At 40.3% G+C, this 22,140-nt stretch overlaps 1 protein-coding gene across 1 annotated transcript in view; it reads right to left on the bottom strand.

Annotated features, from left to right (window-relative positions):
* ANKH (ANKH inorganic pyrophosphate transport regulator) overlaps positions 1 to 22,140 on the bottom strand; it is a 99,126-nt gene that overhangs the window by 40,174 nt on the left and 36,812 nt on the right. The window contains exon 2 of the mRNA XM_017829065.1: positions 2,215 to 2,431. Coding sequence (XP_017684554.1) covers positions 2,215 to 2,431 — 217 coding nt within the window. The remainder of the gene's footprint in view (positions 1 to 2,214; positions 2,432 to 22,140) is intronic.

Here is a 22,140-nt window from a genome sequence, read left to right as displayed (position 1 = left end):
AGGAAACTTGGAACATAAAACTTGGCAACATCGCCCAGGCAATTGGTGCTAGAATCTGACTAACTCCATTCTCTCGGGCGCTCTGCCAGTCTCTGCTGTGGCCTTTGCATACTTTCAGGCATAGGCAAGTTAAAATACTAAAAAATATTTTGCAGTCTGTCACCATAAGCAGCTGAAAGATTGTGTGCAGCCCTTTAATTCAGGACTTTAAAGCATGGCAAGCACAGCCTCCTTTTTTTCCCCTAGTATCTGCAGAGGGCATTTCAGAAGTTCTAAACTTCCAGGCAAAGGCAAGAAACTTATCTGGCAGATTTTCCAACCGTTGTTCCAAACATCTCCTTTCAATAAGAAGTCCCACATGGAAAATCCAGTTATGTCTTTCACCTGGAAATTTGACAGTTATACTTTAAATTTTGTTAAAATCTATCCTAGCTTAAAATAAAATACTGAATGACTAGAAAATAATTTTTTATCCAGCTCGCAAAGCCAAAAATTTTGACCAGCACTGGCAGGAAAGCAAGTGAGCAACTAGAAGAGTAGCTCTGGGGGCTGAAGAAACATTCCAAGCAAAGAAACATGAGAGCCAAATGTACAAATGGCCCAAAGTTTATAATACTGACTCAATAAAGCAGTCTCAAATATCAGCATATTGAGGAAGTGACCAATCGCTATCAGTGAATTAAATTAACTTGAATGCAGGTATTCAGCTTATAAAATTAGCATGAGCTTATCCCTGGTACAGAGTTGCCATGCCTAGTGAGCCATTATTGTAAGCATTTATTGTGACCATAACATGGAGCAAAGGTAAATAGCACAGGGCTCTCATATCAGTGGTGGAATAAGTGATGTGATAGTCAACAAACTGTAGTGCTTGGGAGGCACATAAAGCTGGTGACTATAGCTGACAGCCTGTTAAAGGATAAGAGCAGGGGGCATTTGAATTTACCAGATTTACCTACTCAGGCAGGAACTGAAATAGTCCTATTCTATTCTAGTCTACTCTAGTCTAGTCTAGTCTCTTTAACACTATAGGCTGAACAGCAACACATGTTGCTCTTGAGATACTAACAGACTGATAATGAATGGTGCCTCACTTCCAGGCCACTCTGTGATTTCATAGCAATTCAGGACATTGCCATTACACTTGCATTTCCCATTTTTCTGTGATGGAATGGCCTCCTACTCCTGGTCATCCAATTCAACACTACTGCCTGTCAACCGACACGAGGCTCCATAGGCTGTCACATTACTTCCTCCCTCCCACCCCTTAGAACTCTCAGCTTTTGGGATTTTACCTGCTCAATGCAATGCCCTTTCTGCTTCTTCCTCCAGCATCTCCTGCTCCTCCTTGCTGAGGTCCAGAGATTTCGGCTCTGTAGACTGAGCCAGAAGGTGCAGAGAATCCGGTGCAGTTTTTGGAGAGGATGAAGTTAAAAGTCTTCCAAGTCACGTGACTTTTTATTGCTGTGGCTGATGCTTGAGCTGATATCCCATTTCTCCAGGCTCTCAGAAACTGGCAAATCCTGTGACTGCCTTACTTTTTACGTTCAGTTCATGTTTGCTTGTGTATTTTCTTTGTTTCAGAGTCAGAGTACACTCAGGGAGCTGGCCTCAGTTTCGTATAAAGTGCTCTTAGTAACTACTTCCTCCCTTACAGATTAATTTTTCAACAGAAGTGGACGATGACTAGCAGTAGTAGAGAGTAATACCCGATATTTTAATGAGCATGCTGGCACTTACTTGCTTCGAGTTTTGTACTGTAAGTAGCAAAGGGATTGGTACAGAGGGAGTACACTGACAATGCTACCAAGAACTGACAGACAGCCCTACCAAGCACACCTTAAAACCCTGCCAAACCCATTCCAGCAGATACTGCTAGTTGATCATCATTACCTAAGAGTAATACTGAGCTATCAGCTTCAGGCAACCTGTCAACCTAGCCAAAGATTTGCTCACACACCTGACTGAAAGAGATCAGCAGCATGTTCAGCTGCCAGGCAGGAGAGCCCTGTGGGTGGAATCTGATCCTTAACAATTTGTTTAAAAGGTAATAAAAATCGTGTGGACGGGCATGATACCAGCCCAAGAGATTTCATCTCTTTTACATCTCCTGTTGCACTTACAAATGAAATATTAAGCGTACACATTAATCAGTTTGAAGAACAGGCAAGGGAAGCAAATGAAATGACACAACTACATGTGAAGTGACCTTACCTATTAAGGTATGAAATATAGCAGCTACAGCGCCAGCCACAACCATGCACAAAACTGCTTTGGTCCTGTCTCGCTTGCTGTTCACAAACACCAGACCTACATTTTTGAAGTCACTCATTGGACCCGTGAAGAACTTCATCAGGGAGTATGCCAGCCCATAGCTGGCCAACATTTCCACAGCATCTTCCTTGACAGCAGCGATGCCCCTATTCAAGGCCTGTGGAAACACAGAAAGAGCAAATAATGTAGCACATGTGGAAGTATACCAAACACAATTTTCTGCATCTGGTTTCTGAAGTAACAAGCAAGTACAGCTGTCATTGTTTTCACCCCAAGCTGGACTTTATTTCTCTGGATTCAGCAGGAGTAGCTTGTGACCTGTTACGCAGGCAAAATAATTTAATATAGACTAAATTCAAGTCAAGTAGAGTTGAAGATAAGGTAAGTATCTGTCTCTAAAGTGTATAACGGAACTCTTGCTACACCAGAAGTCAGTCTCTTCCCTTTTTAGAATAATTTTATGACCTACTAATAATCACGGATGATACAAGATCACTGAAATACCGCTTTGAGGCCTCAGCCCTGATTTGAACAAAGCACAGTCCTTGCAGGTCACCTTTAAAGGTAAAAACTCTGACATTATTAACTGCTCAAAGTTCAGGAGCTCAAAAGTTTTTTTCAGTGTAACAAGCTTTTCACAACAGCACATGTAATTGTTCTTAATAGCTAATATTAGTCTATGATTTTTATTATGAAATGAGGCCAAATATGCCCATGATTAAACATAACTGATATCCTTTCATCTATTTTACAAGGTTCTGATACTATATTCATTTACATCTCCTTGTAGCATATTTAGAAAGAAATACAGCACATATCTTTTAAGACACATTCAGGTACAACTAACATACTAATTCATTCTAGGTCTGTATTTAGGAAATGTCTGCCAATGAATCAGAGAGAATTAGATGGATTATTTTTATAACTAAGGTGAACCATATTAAAAATGTGTAACATTCCTTCAGATTCCATCTTGAACAAAAATGCTTCTCAAATATTGAATAAAAATGACAGAATGATAGATTTTATCTGCAGTGTGACAGCATCAATCATCTGGTACACCCAGCAAACTGTTAAAACAAGATTAGATTCAAAAAGCATGAAGGATGAAATATGACTTGTTTTAACAAGTATTTAGCTCCTGTGGGTTACAGCTGATGCATGCTGACAGGGCCATGACAATGAGACCAATCAGGAACACCTTGCCAACCCACCTCAGTCTATCCACTTACACAGCCATCTGAATGAACAAACCAGGCAGAGTATCATCACATAACTGTGGTAAAGTCCTTCCATTTCAAATGTAAGCATATCCTTTTTATTGCAGTCTTTTGACTTTTTTTCCCTTCCAAAGACCATACAAGCAAGCAACTCCTACTGACTTAAAAAGAAACTGCATCCGTGAAGCAGAAATGAGCATTTTTCCTACTGCTCTTTTCCACTCTTCCTGTGAGACATGATTAATATTTGAAACTAAAGCTGCACTGTCAAAATAGCAAAAAAGCCATAGAAAATACCACCTTCTCCATCCTTGATGCCTGCCAAATCTCCCTCCTGTAATATGCTCTGACCCGAATGCCTGAGGCTCCAAATGTTTTCATCTGTCTTGCTTCAGTTTTTTCCTTCCTGAAAACACCACGTGTTAGATATGGAATAACTGCAGCTCCTCTATGTAACCTCTCCTGGGATATAGATAATTCCATCTACTGAACTGGTATCAATTCAAATTATATTTAATCTGCAGATGCCAAAACCACTAGTGGGTTCACAAAACTGCATTCAAACAATTTGTGGAAGACTGTGGCCTCTGAAGTGAATAGTCAAGTTTAGCTGGATGATGTCATAATTGGTATTAAGGTGTATACAGAGTTACAATTTTTTAATTTAAACTTCCTAGAGATGCTGAATCTCCCAGTTGTTGTTGCCAGTAACAGGCAAATAGCCTTAGATTATGACAAATAAAAGGTTCCTTCATCATGGCTCTTCCCTTCTCTTTTCTTCTGTCAAAAGTGAAATCTTTCTGGCAGCTTCAACTTAAAGAAAAACAGCTAACCAATTTCAGGCAGTCTAATTTAAAAGCTTCTTGTCACATGTAAACAGCTGAATTATTTCCAGCACAGTTTCAAAAGCACAAGTGCTTCCTTCCTGCTTTGTACAACTACAGAATACCAGAGTCTGTGGAGGATGGTAATCCACTTCTGACAAGGCCATGGGATAAACTGGCTTTAAGAAATAACATTCTGTCAAGAGGCACGGCACTATGATGCCTGTGCAGAGAGACAAATCTTTGCCTAGCACAGACCTCATGCCAGTGAAAACAGTTCCATATGAATTTGGCCCCGGGGTAACTAAGTTTTTCCACATAAGCAGGACAGACAGAAAGACTTGAGGATTCCTTTTTCCCTCCTCTCTGGTTTTACTGGTCTTTTTTGTATGAACGAATGACAGCCGAGTAGGTAACTTCCTGAGTAATCTTCCCTGGAGACACCCTATGTACCAGGTAAGGTAAACTGGCAAAACACAAAAGGGACTACTCTAAGAGGAATGTTGCCATTAATTTATACTCCTGTGGAATGCCTGGCTGACATGACGAAATACTCTAGAGGCTAGTGCTGAAAAAGCAATCCTCCTAAGTGCTTCTATGGAAAGATCCTTAGGAAATGAACAGTCAATAGGCCTGCGTACAGATGGTTTAGCTTCTGTAGTCTTTTCCTTTTTCACTTTTAGATGACAATGTAAAAGGCTCTTCATCCTCAACTTTCAAACACTATAAGAAAACTTGTGTAGCTTTTCTACCCCATGTACCTTTGAATATTTTTGCTGCTGAAGCTGCTGATGTCATATTTAATATCCTTAAACCCACGAGAAATCCCAGATAATCGATAAAGCTGCTTTGGGGTGCAATATGAAAGATGCAGGCACTTGATCTTTCATGGCATACCACCCATGCAGTTGGTAATCTTACAGTCTAATTTCCTGTTAGATTTCCAATTAAATCTGTCATAAAGGAAGACAATATAAACTAGGGCAAGGTCTTCACTTTTTAATCTGACTCTATTTTGTATGCTTTCTGTGTGAACAAAAAATCAATAACAAACGTTCATCACTAGCATCTGTATTCACAAGAGAGCATACCTTTACAAAGATCTGTGTAGCTTGTCAATGAAATCACACAGAACTAGGTAGTAATAATACTAATGACAATATTTAATACAACCATGTAGCTTGATCATACATATTTCAGATGTCAGCCTATTTTGAGATGGCTTATTCACACCAAAATTGATGGGATAACTAGGAAATCCAGACGCTGGAAGACAGACTATTGTTGACATCACCTTCTCCTGAGTTCTTAATGAACCACTGAACATAATACAGTACTAGGTGAAAGTGTCACAGTAAAGTGCAATTCTTCAAACGTGATTAAAACCAAGCCACAGATACTGGTGACCCTTCTTTTAGGAATAACAGGGAAAAACCCCATAGAACACTTTCAGGCACAGCACAGTCTGGTAAGCACATGGACAAGTTAGTTGAAATAAATCATATTCCTAAAATACTTCTCAAAAAGGCAGACACCAAGATCTACAGCTACTTCTATACAATGTCTTTCTATAACACACTACATTAACACTAGAAAGATGAAATCTTTACTAGAGGACATGGTAACAACCCTTTGAGCCTTTTTTTAAATGAATAATTGTGTGCGGTCTTTAATGTTCACTAAAATCAGAGAGGACTAGCATTTTTAAACTCCTACCCAAAAGATTCAAGTCAGAGGAATACCGAATAATCCACTTAATGACATTTCAAGTCAGTAACCACATCTTAACAATTGGGTACTGCAGCTGGCTTTATCCTCTTACAAGGAACATATGAGACCTCTATCAAATTTCTAGGACATGCACAATGGATGAATCCAACAAACTTTTGCAGGCAAAGGCAGCGATTTAAAAAGAAACAGTTGTGAGAAAAATGTCAAAGGTCTGAGTTGTCCTATTTTGCACGAGCTTTTAGCACTATTCACTAATGTTGGTAGAAAAGGTTTGGTTTCAATCTATGGCTACACAACTCTGTTGCCAAAAATTCAAAGTCCATCTCTTGAACTGGCTCTATAGAGTTTAACCATTACTCACATGATCCTCTCCTCCCAGAGACTACTGGATGACTGATGTTTTATTTTGTATTGGTTTAGACATATAAAAATATTTTAAAAATACACTGAGAAAGCAATACCTATTGTATAGGTTTTCTTCTGATTTTAAAACTGTTTTACATACTGCATAGAATTTCAATAGTCTATATCTGACTAGAAGGGCATATTTTCTACTTCATTTGAAGTTAACTACTGACCGTGCAGTTCGAAGCTGGGATCTTGGCTGAGATGTTTTCAAGTTTGCTCAGGTTATTTATTTACCCAAGAGTGACATCAAAAATCTGCTCAATTTGGCAGTATCTCGGCCAAATGTATGTTCAGTTCAGCAAACGTTTTTAATGGTTACCCTTCTTCCTACTTGCTCTCTCCCAAGAAAAATGGAAGAGTGTCAACACATCCAGGTAAAGAGCAGGCTGATATAGAGGATAGTCTTTCCCCTGCGTCAAATAATCTCTCCTGATGATTGTTGGCTGAGTTTTCATTTACTAAGTCCTGTCATGCTACAATCTTCAGCATCAAATGTACCAGCTGGCTCTGGTTGTTCTGCCTCCTGCTGTCACCACTGCCAGAAGGACACCTGACACATCTGATGCTCTGTAAGCACGGCATAATTAGACCACTGTGTAGGTGACAACCTGAGCATTATCACATCTGCATCTCTGCTTCTGGTAAAAGCATAAAGGCAGAAACCCCTGATAGGCAATTTGACATAAACAGCTAGTGCTCTGACACAGGTTTCTGTAAGGCTTCCACAGACACAGGCATAGAAGTGGGAGAAAACTGGGCAAAAATAACATGCACACATTTATTCTGGCTCAAGCAGACTGTCCAAACATACTATACGAAGAGAGAGCCCTGTAGGGTAGAGGGACTCAGACCTTGTATCTTGAAAATTATGACTGAGGAGTGTTCATTGTTTTAGGTCTTTTGGTTTGGGGTTTGTTTTGTTTTGTTCTGCAAGGCTTTCACCCTAATTCAGTATATCTAATTTTGGGTCAGCATCTGTTGTAGCTCATGCATCAGATGACTGAAATGCCATCTGAGGTCAATTGCTATTAGCCCACTACTAAAAAACTTTACTTCCCCCTGTTCTGTTACTAAAGCTGGCTGTGAGATAACAGCCAGTCACCCCTGCCCACAGCACTGCAAATGCTAACACTGGTTCAACCCACAGAAATAATCCCAGTCCCCAGCAAGAGACCAGAGCTCTGAACCCCCATCTGAAGGAACACAAGATGCCTGTCCTGAGAGAGGAACACCTAGACATCCCTAGGGTATAGGGCCTATCTATTGAGAGGCTGTCCTTGAGCATCAGGACTGCCCCAAAAACGAGAGCTGAAGTTCTTCTGCTACTTGCTTCTTTGTAATTCAAAGTGCAGGGCAACTGCCACATTTTATCTTTAAAAAAAATTAGTCAACAAAAAATTTCAATCCAATTTACTCTGTCTGCTTAAGTAATGAGAATATAGCCTAGAAGAAAGCCCATATACAAAACAAAAAATAATTAAAAAAAAAGACAAAAGCCACGAAATGCAATCGGTGGCAATTTTTTCCCCATTCACGTTCCTGAGGAGCAAGAATTAATATTTTGCAAAGTTCTTACTCTAACAGAAATGCTTGTTACCCTGTGACCATGATCAGGATCTCAGTTTTACTTGTTGACACTATCCACTCACTATCCAATGTCCAGGCTATATCAAAGTATGTCTTGGGAGAAGTTTAAATAAATTCTCTAAATCCAAAATAACATAATTCTAGAGCACTTGCAGCTTTCACTTGACCTGGGATGCACTGGGGAACAGCACTTTCAAATAGGCATAGCCAGGAGGTGTAGGAATAACTAGGGTAGCAGTGGCAACAGTCACGTCAGTGAAAATGGGAAATCCTTCCCATGGCAAGAACTAAGGCAGAAGAGGACATGTTTTGCAGCTGGAGGAGCAGCTATGGCACACTGGCCCTAGGGCACCCACTGCCTTTGTGTAGATTCAAGGACAACAAACAGCACAAGGAGGCAGAGAAAAATAGAAAAGCCACAGGAGACTGAAGATGATACTGGTGCAGAACTACAGGAAAGAAACCAGACTAAGTGAAGCCAAAACATGTCTCCTTTTCAAGCTAGATTTGACAAAGCTTCAAAATATTTATGACAGGGAGAAATGGTGGAGAGGTGAATCAGTTGCTGCAGATGGTTGCCTCCCTGTGGGATGTGGAGAACACAGATCTTGAAGCCAAGAGAGCTATTGGCCATGACAGTGGGAAGCCCTTCAGGACACATCCCGTGTAGTGTCTATGGAACAGGGATGCCCAACACCTGTATGAAGACAACTTAAACTACTGCCGTTTCCACTGATGTCTGTGGAGAAACATGACCCCTGAGATGAGATAACAAGCATTAACTTTTCCTGGCCTTTTTTAGGCAAGCAGTGCTTCTAGGGGAACAGGACAAAAGCAAAATCAATGTGTACGAGATATTCCTCTGCATTATGACTTTTCTGGTATCCTCTGACTGGTGATAATCAACTGTCCAAAATGTACTTAGCATGAAACACGCAAAGGAATGCTTTGCTCCCAAAGCAGTGTGCAAGCTTTTCATTCAGGTTTCCCTGGAGCTCATCTACAAAGGTAAGAACCATTTGTGATTATGTTACATAAGCATGGCAAACTCCGGGCTGAGGTTGTCTTCAGATCTTCTTCATGCAGAGGCCAAAGACTCATTCTCCTCTCAAAAGCAATTTCTGTTTCTAAGTCTATGAGCATAGACAAAAAAAATCGAGACATAAATTGAGATGCATAAAACTAGGAGAAGGTCGGTTCCCTGTCTCTGAAAAATGCCCAGTGGAATAGCTATCATTTCTTCACCAAATTCCATTTTGATTACTTTAAGTGCTAGAAAACACTGGGGAGGATACAAATGCATATTATATGTATCTACCCACAAAGAATATTTGCCTTAATCACAAGTGATACAGCAGTACTCCTTCTTTTGTTTTTAATTTCCCACAGAAATAGGTTTTGTTCTCTTCCTCACATCATACCCCCAGTGTAAAAAGTAAGCTGATTTACTATCAGTTGCACATTTCATAAAATCACATTTTCTCATGTTTATAAATTAAATCTCTGCAAGGATTGCTATAAGACTTGTTTGTATGCACACGGCAAATCTAATCTACACAGCTCCCACAGCTGTCAGTCTCTCGCAAGTCTGGCATATTGCCTTTTTATTAACATTAACTCAGTCTTTGCTGAAATACTGCTAATGGCTCTCTCATCCTGAAATGGAGAGCGCCACTTTATCCATGATCACACCTCACTAGACTCCAAAGCGCAAGGACAGGTTCAGTTTGGAAGGGGCCCTTGGGAGCTAGCTTAGAGCGCTGGCCCAGGCTGAACACCTGGGATATGTTGTCAAGGACACCCCACACGTCTTCTAGACAACCACCCTGAGAGGCCTTAACCCTCATCCTCACCCTGAACCTTAACATGTCACCAGAACTGGCATCTAAAGATCCACATCTGCCTCCCTTGCACATTAAAGCAGACTCTCCTGCCAGGGAAGACTACACTGCTAGCATCAGCCTAACTCAACTTCCCACGTTTTCCTTTCCTTTCCTGGAAGATCTTTTGTTTCATCGCTCAGTACCACTTCTCCTCACTTTGACGAAAGATCTTGTCCTTCACAATAACTCACCTATGTTTTTACCTCATAGCAAGAAATTATTTAGCTCCATTTGTCTTCCAATTTTCAACCTTCCTGTTCAGCATTTTTCAGATGTTGTGTTTGTTTCTTTTGTATTTCCAAGTTCATGCACTGCATATGAAGCTTCTGCTTTCTCATGTTTTTGCATATTATAAGTAGTTCTCTGAAGTGGTATTTTTTCACATAAGGTCACCTGACACTCACAATTACAAGATCCTGTATGTAGTGTAAATCCATTTTTCCCCTTAAAAAAATAGGCAAATACTCAAATTGAAGAAAAAAAAATCCAAGCAAATACTTTAACATATCTGCAAAACTACTTTTGCCAGCTGCAGGAATACGGGAAATTAATGAGGTTTGTCCCTGGCTTTGTAGATTTTTTTTAACCATTCTCCTTAAATTTTTCAAGTTCAAAAAGATCTTAATGCATGCAGCATTTGGTGAGAATTTCTGAAATTTGACAGAAGCTATCAAAAATCCCTTTAAACCAGACCAAAATTTGGCCAAGCACCTGCAAAGTACGTGTTGCACAGGCTCAGTGAAACTTGTTGAACTACTTTAACTGCACACACATCTTGCCTGTATTTCAGTTGTGCCAAGTGTGCTTCTGGGCATCAAGCTTAGAGAAGTGAAGGTCAAGCACCACACAGCAGAGACCATATAGGTACAAGTCCTTAAGGAACCGGGAGACAGGAACACTACTTGTGTTTGCTCAAAGCAAAAGGGAAAGTATTTCTCGTTCCACAGACTGAAGTTGCAGTACCCTGCTAAGAATTCTTTTTCTCAGGAATTGTGAGGTCATTTATTCTCCAATTTTGGCTCTTGTGGAAAGAACCCTGGAGGTCAGATCTGTAAAATTTACTTTTATTGCTTCAGTTCTCTTATTTCTATACACTTTCCACTCTTTGTTACTGATTAAGAGCTCATGTCCTACTACTTGGAAGACAAAATAGTTGACATTTCCTATCAATTCCCTTTCCACATGGATTTTAAGTGATATAATAATTACACTCACCAACTCTGTGAAAGCCAACAATCAAATTCAAGGCCATCAATACTGCAGCAAAGTCTTTTAGTATCATCACATGTACTATCCTACCACTTCATGGCTGCTCTCGAGATTATCCTAGTGCTGCTATTGCTAAAATTACTGATTTTGCTATAGCCAGCACTAGTAGTCAGTTGGGAGAGACAGGTTACTTCACTGGAGTATGGGCATGCAAACATGTATTTTGAGGTTTGGTGTAACAAAGAAGTAGAAGCCTCCAAGATGGATGTCCTATGAGGGAACTTTTTGTTATATCAGCAGCTGATATGAGACACATAGTTCAGTGGTAGATGTTCAGCCTGTCTTCATTGCAGAAGATGGCAAAGTTCACTGACATTGTGCAGGATGGGACCAAAATGGTTTCAGATAATGGGCTCCAAGGGAAGGCTGTGCAGAAATAGAATTCTTTCCTCAAATCACTCTCAGACATGACTAAAGCACAAATTCGTTACTCAAAAGTTGAATATGTGAGAATTAGGGGACACTACTCTTTGTTATCTGGTCCTTGCTCCTTCCCTCCACCAGTGTAGTTCAAATTCATCAGTAGCCAGCAGGAGACCAAAGTAAGTGTAGCTCACAAACTGCGATCCCTCTGTTTTCAGTGGAGTTTCCCTAGTCATTCAGAGCTCCCTCAAAGTGTCATCATGCACGTCTGCTAGGCAAAATATGTAAAGTGATCAAGTCTGTCATTTAATGAACATTTCTTGTACATGATGAAATACTAAAGTAAACCAAAGCAAGTGTCAGCAGGTTTTGTTCATTCAGCTTCAGTAAATGTTCTTTCTCTCACTGCAGACTGGAGAAGTAAGGAGCCTGGTGAGTAAATGCAAAGAATTCTTGACTTGTCCAATGACTGGGCTTAGGAAGAAAAAAGGCAAATAATTGGAGGTTGGTCTTTCATCCTCCTCAGTACTGCACTATGTCAAAAAACCCCCAAACAATCTAAAAAACACATGTCAAAGCAACTATGATTACAAAAAAATACACATAACCATCAAAAAGGCTTCTGTGCCTGACTTTAGAAGTGGGAGCTTGACCAGCTGTCCGTGAACATGTAGGACAGCCCTACCTTTATGTGTACTTAGTGCACTATGCAATTATCTGCTGTCCATTAGCTTACTCTTAAAGCATTTATCTCCCCATGTGGCCCAGCACAGACTTGCTACTTATGTTCCAGGGCTTTGCCCAGCTTCAGCAGAGCAGAACATATTTGAGGTCTGATATTTTCATCAGCTGTTGTGTGGGGAGCAGGGAGCACAGCTGGTTAAGGTCTGTCATTAAGCAGCTGTTCCCTCCAGCATGCTGCCGGCTAGCCAAAGCACAGTTTGGGCTACACAAAGCTGAGTTTGTTAGGTGCGAGTGCCTGCGACTGCAAGTGTAGAGCTGCCAGAATAGCTCATGTCTTAGTTGCTTAGAAGTGACAAATAGAGGGCACCCAGATCACCAGCCTAAATACAAACTTGATGTTTCCGCTGCTGGAAACACCCATGTAAATAAAGTCCTCAACAAGAGTAAGAAAACTTTCCATTTGTATCTGGTTTTCTTTCTCTTCCATTCTTATTCTTTGTACCAACTTTATTGGGATGAGATTAAAGTTACTCAGTGGACCTGAAAACAAACTGTGGATAGTGGCAGTGGTTTCATTTCTCTGAAGCTCGTGCAGAAGACACTTTGAAGTATTTCCAGTTATTACAAAACTTTCCAATACTTCAATATCTGCAGAAAGAGACAGTCTCACTAAACCAGTAATTCTGCCTCTAGAATCTGACCTAATGCATCTGTTTAAAATAAATGAGAAGTGGGTGGTAAAGATGTGGGTGCAGAGGAAGATAAAAAGGAGAACAGGTAGTCTTTTTCCAAAGTAAATTTTTTTCTCAGAAAATCTAACCTTCTATGTCTTCAGCCTAAGTTTTGAGAACCTTGAACTACTCTTCTGGTTTTTGCAGGTGTTGTTGACAGGATTGGCTAACACTTCCTTTTAAAAATAGCTCGACTGGTTCTTTCAGTATCCAATGACATGAAGTCAACAAGCCAACTCACAATGAAATTATTGCACAAGGGTTTTTTCCAGACATTGGGTATATGGAACACAGGTAATCAAGAAGTTTCTTTTGAAACCATGCACTCTTTTTTAAATGCCCTGTCTTTCACAAGGGGAAGCACAGTAATATTTCTACACAAGCAAGGCTGAAAATACCCTTCTGACCTAGAAGAGTGGGATGCCATGGGAGAACCTGATTACTGCTGCTTATGTTATCATCTCATGGCAGCTGGGAGCCCATTTGGTGCCATTATAATAAATGGCTTTCTGTGACAATGGAAACAGAGGTGAAATATTAGTTAATTTGAAATGCAATCAGGATAGATATGCCCTGTGCTTACTGGATTCAATAAAAAAGGGGAGAACTGGAAAATGCATCAACGCTGCAAGCTTTTCCTCTGTACCTACTGGTAACACATACATTAGAGGAAGACAAAAAAGCATACTTTCTGAATATACTGGGACAAACAAACCCTAGAGCCAGGGGTTCACTGTAGTAACCTTTAAATGCCTGACAATAACTAATTTTGTTACATCTTCAGCAAATCGGTAGCTAGTGCTTCTACTCAGAATTCCTTAAGTAGTACCTAGGCAGCCTTCCCCTAAGGGAAGGAGAGACTTAGAAGCACCCATGGGCTTGCAGAAAGCCTTGTAACTTTTATTTCTATGTGTCTGGCGGGTGTGAGTCTTCACCAGAAGCACAGTCACAAGTGCATTTTTGAGTGTTCTTGATTATGCCAAATATGTGGTATAATTTGATGCTTAATCTGATTTCAAAACTGTCTAGCTCCAAGTTCACAAAATAAAAAAAAAAAAAATTAAATCTCTTCCAGCTAAAGAGGTGATCAGACACACTATGGATGGGTTCCGCCACTAACTGAGGAACTGTAAATACTGTCCCAGTAATTCTTAAATGGGTTTTGCTGAATAACAGAATTTCTACAGAGGTCTTCAGCAACAGAGTATCTATCACCCATGAGACATCTGATAAACTTAATGCTCTCTTAGCCTTGTGACTACATCAAACCTAACTCCAAGCTTAAAGCTATCTTACTGCATCCTTTCTCATTCTTCTATTCCTGATGCAATGATCCCTTCTTATTAAAAGTGATTCTTGCAAAAGCAATGAACATTTTTCTACCATTCTACTCCCTCTAATTGCTTGACCTTTTCATAAACTTTCAAAACTTACTAACTCATTTTCATAAGGCTGACTTTTTAAGTTCAGGAAAAACACTGAGGGATTCTCAGAAGCTTAAGTGAAACTGAAGCTGAAACACCATAGTGCAACAGGCAATTTTGCCTAGTAGGTTCTCTGTCTGAGTCACTGGTTTTAAATAATGGGTCTCCTTACTCATGGATTTCAAAAGTGGTATGAAATGCAGAGAAGATAGACTATCTACCACACTTTTATAGCAGTAGTCCACATTTGCTGGGGTTTCCTTGGGAGAACAGCCTCTCATTATAGACCCCCTCACCCCTACACCAGTCTTGTTCTGCCTTCTGAGTCATTTACTATCCTATTTCCACAAAGTCAGAGGAGATGCAATCTCCTGTCTTCTCTATACATGGAATTTTTTTGTCCTCTTGCTGATGAGCAGGGAAGTACAGAGGATGTAAAACATTAATTCAGAACAGCTATAATTTATCTCTTTAATATGAAAGACAAAATTGGCTTCGGATGGGCATCCTGCCAAGATTCTTATGAAGGGAGAGAGAGTCGAGTTGAGTGTCACACTACTGCTGCTGTGGGGATTGAAAAATTTAGCTAGCTTGCTTCAATAGCATAGCATGGCCTATAAGCTATTCTTACCCAGTGAACTCTTCACTACGTTTTTCTGTCTATAAGAACAATAAATTACAATTTATCCTTTGCTGAATCTTCGATGCCAAAGGACAAAATGAAATACAAGGTACAAAAACCAACAAACCAACCAAAAAAACACCAAAAAAAAATCTAACAAACCACCACCCAAAAAGAAAAACAACTCTCATTTGCAAAATCCTGAATGCACAGGTAATAAAAGGACTAACATTACTATGGACAAGCTGATGGTCTCTGTCACTAAGTGTAATTTGCCTTAACAAACTTCAAAACTTGCAGGGGGCACACTAACCCAAACACACTATTTTTCTACGATAATCTACTCGAATTGCTGCATTTTGTCTGCCTGTACTGAAAACTCCAATAGGGCTTAGCAATAAAGAAGGAAAAGCACATATTTCAGCTCAGCTTCAGTTTCCGAACCTGTAAATAGACAATGTTGTGTTTTCAGGTTCTCAAAAAGTGTGGCACAAGAAACTTCAATGCCGTCATCCTTGGGGCTAAACAACAGGATTGAAAACCCTTCTTGCACACATATTCTGTCCTCTATCCTGTTTATCTAGAAGCACAGTTTTTCTACCAATAATAATATGCACAGGGGACGCTTTCTTCTTCAAACATAATAAGATGGACTTAGAGAAAGCAGTGAATACTCTGCTTATCATCATGGACTCCAGATTCGGTGCTTGTGATACTCTAGCCCTTGGGAGAGTATCAATAGCCTCTAGCTATTGGGCTTGCTTTGTCAAGGCTTGCAGGGCAGTCAGGCAAAAGCATTAAGTGCTTCCAAAACAGTTTCTGAAATGTGATGATGCTAAGACCACCAACTTGGACTGCAATGGCATACCACCTCGGGGTAAATATAATGCTGAAGCTCTTGTAGGGGTGGTATGTAATACCAGAATACAACCACTGCAGACACATGCATGAAGCCAACAGCACACGGGGATCACGACAGAACTGTTTTTCTACTGGCATGGCAGAAATGCAATGAAATGAGAATGTGCACAGCCACTGGTAGAACATTTTTGGGAAGTAAGTGCCAGGAAGGCACTAAGACTACTGAGTCTCCAGGTGCAGGTCAAGAACAAACTAGTCTATGCAGGTCTTGACAAACAGATTGTTTCTGACATCAGGGAAATGAAGTCCTGAAACAGACCTTGTAGAGTGGTAGTGGGAGCAAACATCTGAAATATTTTGAAGCAGTCAATGCTGGTTGATGTCTTGCAACAAAAGCTGGAAGGTATGTTTGCAAAGGAAATGAAGATTTCTTTGAGATAATGCCACATGATGGTTTTAATTACTACTCCCTCTTGTCATGCTCCCGCTGATAATCTATTACATTTGTTCTAAGCAGCCTAGAAGAAACTTGTTCTTACTAATCACAGCTCTCAAAGTAAAATTTATAACTCAAGCTAAAATGAGACTATATTCTGATAGAATTCAAGTAATGACCTAGCTTAGGAACTGCAGTTTAAGAGCTGTAGAAGTATTGTGGGATGGTCCTCCAAACCACTGTCATTTGGCAATTGTGATCCTGAAGGGGCAGATGTTCAAAACCAGCTTACTAGAACTGTAAAGCATAGTGTTCTACTCCATGCATTTATAGACTTGATGCTGCACAGCACATATCTTTTCTAAACTCTCTATTTGAAACTCTTTTTTCCAAAGAGTCAAAAATATTACTGTGATAAGAGTAAAGTGAATGCAGGTGTCATGACATCTCTCTTAAATAGTCTAACTTCAAGGTTGGATGATCCAAAAAGATCCTTTCTCTCAGGTCACCCCAGATTTACTGCAGGCAGTGAATTTTCTGAAATTGGTTATGCTACTGTGATGACAGTATAGGGCAGGACTCAACCCCCAGTGAGCTCTGGAGCCCAATCCCAAGGAACATACACCTCAGTGTCTGTTGCTGGTGGGTAACTTGCAAACCCCAGTGGGTTTGTCCCTTGTGGTTTAATCTAACAGCAACAGATTCAACCTTCTTTAAGTCATCGTGCACTTTATCAAAGAGCAGTAGATGGCATCACAGAAAATAGCTTCTCAGTGCTGCCCACTCTCAGGTGATTCAGACCTTCACAATTTTCTCTGCTCACCCTCTCCACCCTCAGATGCATCCCTGGCATCTCTTGCTCAAGCACGGGGCAGGTATGTACACACTCCCCATCTGCCATCTGTGCCAGAATCTCATGGGATCCAATCGTCCTTATGTCTTGGGTGTCATCATATCTTCTTTTTGGAAGACCTGACTTTATGTTTCAACTTCATTTTAGTGTTTCATACTGGAGGAAATCCTTTGTTGAGGTTACACTGGAGCAGAATTGTTGCTGTCACTGCAAATTTAAGCTAACGGTGTGACTGGTCTGTCAACTCCAGGCAAGAGTGCCAAAACCTTATTTTATAGCAGGAACTGAGATGCAATAATTCTCTAACTCAATTAACAATATCTCAAACAAATACAGCTCAAATCTGGGGGAAGGATTTAATTTCTTTTGTTAGCTATATGAGTTATTTCACTCTGAACAAAAGACAGGCCCATTCAACTACATATTCAAATAATGTAAATTTTTTTTTTGCAGTCAGAAATACATCTGCTGCTGTTGATCAAAAAACTTTAAGGAAAATAGTACTTCTTTTTATAACAGAGCTTTTATGATGCCTTTCCCCCAGGAGACTATCTTGATTCATTTTAATAAAGATGCCTTTGAGGAAGCAGATGCTTGTCACAGTGGTATCCAGTGGATTAAGCCTTTTCTCCTTGGAACTGGGGGGATTTATAACCGAAGAGCCTTGAATTATAGGCATTGTAAAATTAAAGGCAATTCTGTTCTGAAGCTCTGTTGCAAGCTTATCTTGAAACTCAAACAGCGTAGGACAAAGAATAGTTTGAACCTCTTTCAGTCATGGTATTTATTTCACCCCTAATTTGGGGATCAACTCTTGAGCTCCAGTTCACGCACGTACAACTGTGTTCCCCCTCTGCTTTCACACTCTGGAGAAAGACCTACAGCACTAATGGATGTACCATCAACAGCAGCTAAAAACGAGGTTTTCTGCTAAATGCCAGACGGCTGTGGCAGGACGAAGTGGCACACTCTTCATGTTTGTGTCACAAAACTCACAATGCAAACACTCAACCTAGACCATGTCTCAGCCCTGCACAAGACACTTCAGTAATAGAGGACCCCTCCTAGCAGACCACGTGAAGTGACAGTCTTTAATTTGAACTAGCAGTGAAGCTGAGGGTGCAGGAAGGTACACCCCAGTTTGCTGATTTACTGCAGCTGTCAGAATTAATTTCTCCGGAAAGGGAAGCAATAGAGCAGTTACTCATCCAGGACCATCCTTGCTGCCTGCAGTGGGAAAGCACCCACCCTTGCAGCTATCATTGGAACAGGTACCAGTGCCTTTGGGAAAGAAAGAAGGGCTATAAAGTACAAAATAAAGTGAAAAACTTAAAGGCCTCTGAAAAAGAACATTGTATTCTTTTTGTTAGAATTTCAAAAAAACATGGACCTTTTCAAGATGGGACTTCAACCAGTACTATGATAACAGCCTGAAATATAAGCCTTTTTTCAAAATCATGTTTCATGAATGGCAAATAAATGTACTTAAAATGCTATTTTATGCAAGTAGTAGGACCTGATCCAGTAGCCTCTAAAATCAGTGCAAATCAAAAAGTGTTTTTTCCTTGAGGAATAACTTTCTTTGAGTGCTTCTGCTTTCCCAGGTATATTACCAGGAGGCATTGAAGGATGCAGCAAGTGTCAAGACCTCCCCCACTCATCTCATCCAGCCGCACAAATTTAAACAGGTGAAATTATATTAGCAATGGAAAGAAGGAATGGTACAGTTCTACATGCAGTGGCAAAACTAATCTTGGCTTTGTTGAATTTAATATTGCTTTTAATATTCCAAAGGTAATATCTGTTAAAAGGTGCTATCAACTCTCAACTCTGCTACCTGTGGTCATGAAAAAAGTCACATCTTGTTTTGTACAATTTGAACATGTTTCTCTTACAGCTGTTAGGTGAAACAGTCTTGAAGTTTCAGTCAAGTAATACTCTGCTTTCCGTCCTAAATTCCTGTGTTGGATATTGGAGGGCACAAAAGTGCTGTAATTTTCCAGGCAAGTTTACATTTCAGAGCAATACTTATTTACAGTATTGCACAGTTTACACTGTGCTATGATGAAAGTATTGTATACATAACATTTATTTATTTGCTAGTTTATTTCATTTTGAAAATATTGGTTCAGATTAGGATTACTGTTCTTCTCTAGAGACTGGAAGAACTAAAGTAGCTTAAAGCACCCATACAAAAAGTTTTTGTACCATATAACTGTGCAACATATGAAGCAAGCCGAAGTGCCACAGCTACAGTGAGGGGCTGCACAGAGGCTGGTGAGCAACCCACTGCCCCTTGCCAAGGGCCTTTCCAACTTTCTGATTCCAGGCTGGGTTGTCTGCCGACAGCAAACTAATAAACTACAAAGCAAGCCTACAGTGGACCTTGACCAAAATATCAAAACCTTATTGGTACTAGAGGGCATTTCAATAATCTACTTTTAAGCAGAAGGCTTTTCTTTTTCCTGCTCCTAAAGAACCTGATGTTAATATTATACATTTGTTAGTTGCTTCAGTGCCAGCATTCTGTCATGCCATAGATTATAGTTTTCCATCCAGACAAAGTAGTTTGGAATAAATAGATTTTGAGAGAGGAAAGTGAAATCCAGGTCAGTGTCAGAACAGAAATTCTGTTTTGAAGCCTTTATGTACATTCTAAATTCTTATGCTTTTACCACGTAAGGAGTCTTTCTGCTGTGCCTTTTGCAATCGGACATGTCTATCTCGTATTGGCCTCATTAGCCACCAGCGTGCTTGTAACAAACGTGGATAGAGCCTTCCTAAATCTTCGTTCGCGAAGCCCAGCCATGAAATTCTTATGCTTCACAACAATTAAAACATTTTTGGACTCTAAGGTGTATTGATTTGGTAACAGGTCAGTGAATTCTTTAGGATACTCAGCAGTGTGAATTTGGCATGCTTACTGAACTTGCCTGTACTAGAGAAAAGCAATTTGTTGCTAGCAGGAAGGCAGCAATCCATATAGAAACACACAGGCAGTCGTGCCTGCAGTGGTAGATGCGGGACGGAGGGAGAGGCCAGGTTTGGAAGATGCCATGAGAAAAGGCTTATTAGGCTTAGAGAGGAAGTGACTTGAAGACCTCAGACCAAAAAATAATTGCAAGGTACGGCTCAGAGGGTCATTATCTTTCCCTTTTCCACTCTGGCACACATCTCCACTTGTGCATCTCCACCAACAGTAGTAATGACAGAGGAGACCATGAAGTCAGCTGGTGGAAACAAAGCTGCACGCCTATTGCAAGTGCTCTTTTGAAAAGGCTGTTCGGCTGTACACACCCATTTTATTTTCAAGGCAATGGTGGATCTCATGGTGGAATGCTACCAAGTCAGTGGGAAGCAGGACTGCTGGTTTCAGCTCACAAAAAAATCTCAGTCTGCTGCAGATGCCTTTGCACAGGTCTGTGGGAGTACTGCTGGCACTGGTACTCCAGTGCATTCTGACCACGTTACATACTTTGCCCACATCAAGTAAACAACCAAGCCTGCATTCTGCAGCAGTAAAAACAAAACAAACCAAAACAAAAAAAAGAATGGAGGAAATCCTCAAGCAGTGCTTACATGGGAGAAAAAGTAACGATGAAAACTTCAGAAAATGGCCAATGAATTAGAATATTCTCCTGATTATTTGAAATGGTTCAAACTAGAGTAAACATCATCCCCAAATCCCACTGTATTTTCAGCAAATATAATGTTGTTGAACACAGGCAAAACTGAGGACTGAAGCCATACTCAGCAAGCTTTACGTAGGGTCCAGACAGCAACAGCTAGACAGTCCACACTGCAAACCTTTCAAAGAAGCAGTGCATGAAATTGCAGGGGCTTTAATTAATTTGTCATGCTTGTGTTTGTACAATCTGATTAGGTAACAGCATCTGATATGGTAGCACATAGGAGAGGATTCATCAGACTGAATAATTACATGGATTAGAAGAGGACCTCTGAAATGCTTACGGGGCTGGCTCAAAGAGAAATGCAATCAGCAATGCTGAAAGGAGATGCACAGCCCTCAAAGGAATTTACTGGTGGGGCTCCTGAAGATCAAGCTGATATTCTTGAGCATTTTCATTAATTTTTATTCACCACACCACAAACACTGTGAATATGCAGATTACACATGCTAGGGATGCAAATCTACTAAACACCACAGGCAAAGATCACTTTGAGACTTGTGCAATATAACTGGGATGAAAAAAGTTGAAAATGCCAAGCCAAATACTGGAGACTAACAACAAGAATTTTTGGCACAAGCCAGGAACTTCAGTTAGACTGAGTGTACTAACACACTGCCAAATGACTGACCGGCAGGGTGATGCAGCCATGAAAAAAGGCAAATGCAATTGGAGAACCGGTCTGGTGAGGTATTTCTGGTAGACACTGAGAAATATTTTTCCCGTTTTTTCTGCAATGGATCAAGGAGGCTTTCAGAGCATCCCCAATTCAGTGGAAGGTTACTAAGCTGATCCAGGGGCACAGAGAAACCTGATCAAGTGAGTGGAAACCAAAGAGGTTGTTTTCCATACCAAAGAGAAGGCTAAGAAGCTTCTCTGTTTCAACACAACCATGACGGAAAAAACAGGGAAGAAGAGTAATTTCATTCAGAAGATGGTGCTGGCACTAGAACAAATGGGTATAAACAGGACTTGTATACAATTTGGCTCGAGTTCAAAAGACAGCTCTCTAACCCCTGAAACAGAAAACTGTTTTTCTTCCACAGGTAACAAGGGCAAAAAGATGTGTGGCATAATCCTTCTCAGCAATATATTCCTTGTGCATTCCAAGGTAGGGAAATATAACCTGGGAAACCAAAGGAGTGCCTACATCTTATTTTTAAATTATTATCATAGGCACTAATGTCACTTGGATCTCTTGTCCCATTTCACCTTCTTTCAGGACAAGATGCAGCATGAGGATGAGAAAACAACCCCAAAAGCCAGATTTCAAACAAGGAG

This window comes from Lepidothrix coronata, unplaced genomic scaffold (assembly GCF_001604755.1).
Source record: "Lepidothrix coronata isolate B3197 unplaced genomic scaffold, Lepidothrix_coronata-1.0 Scaffold158, whole genome shotgun sequence".
NCBI classification, from domain to species: Eukaryota; Metazoa; Chordata; class Aves; order Passeriformes; family Pipridae; genus Lepidothrix; species Lepidothrix coronata.
This window is presented reverse-complemented; position numbering and strand designations above follow the sequence as displayed.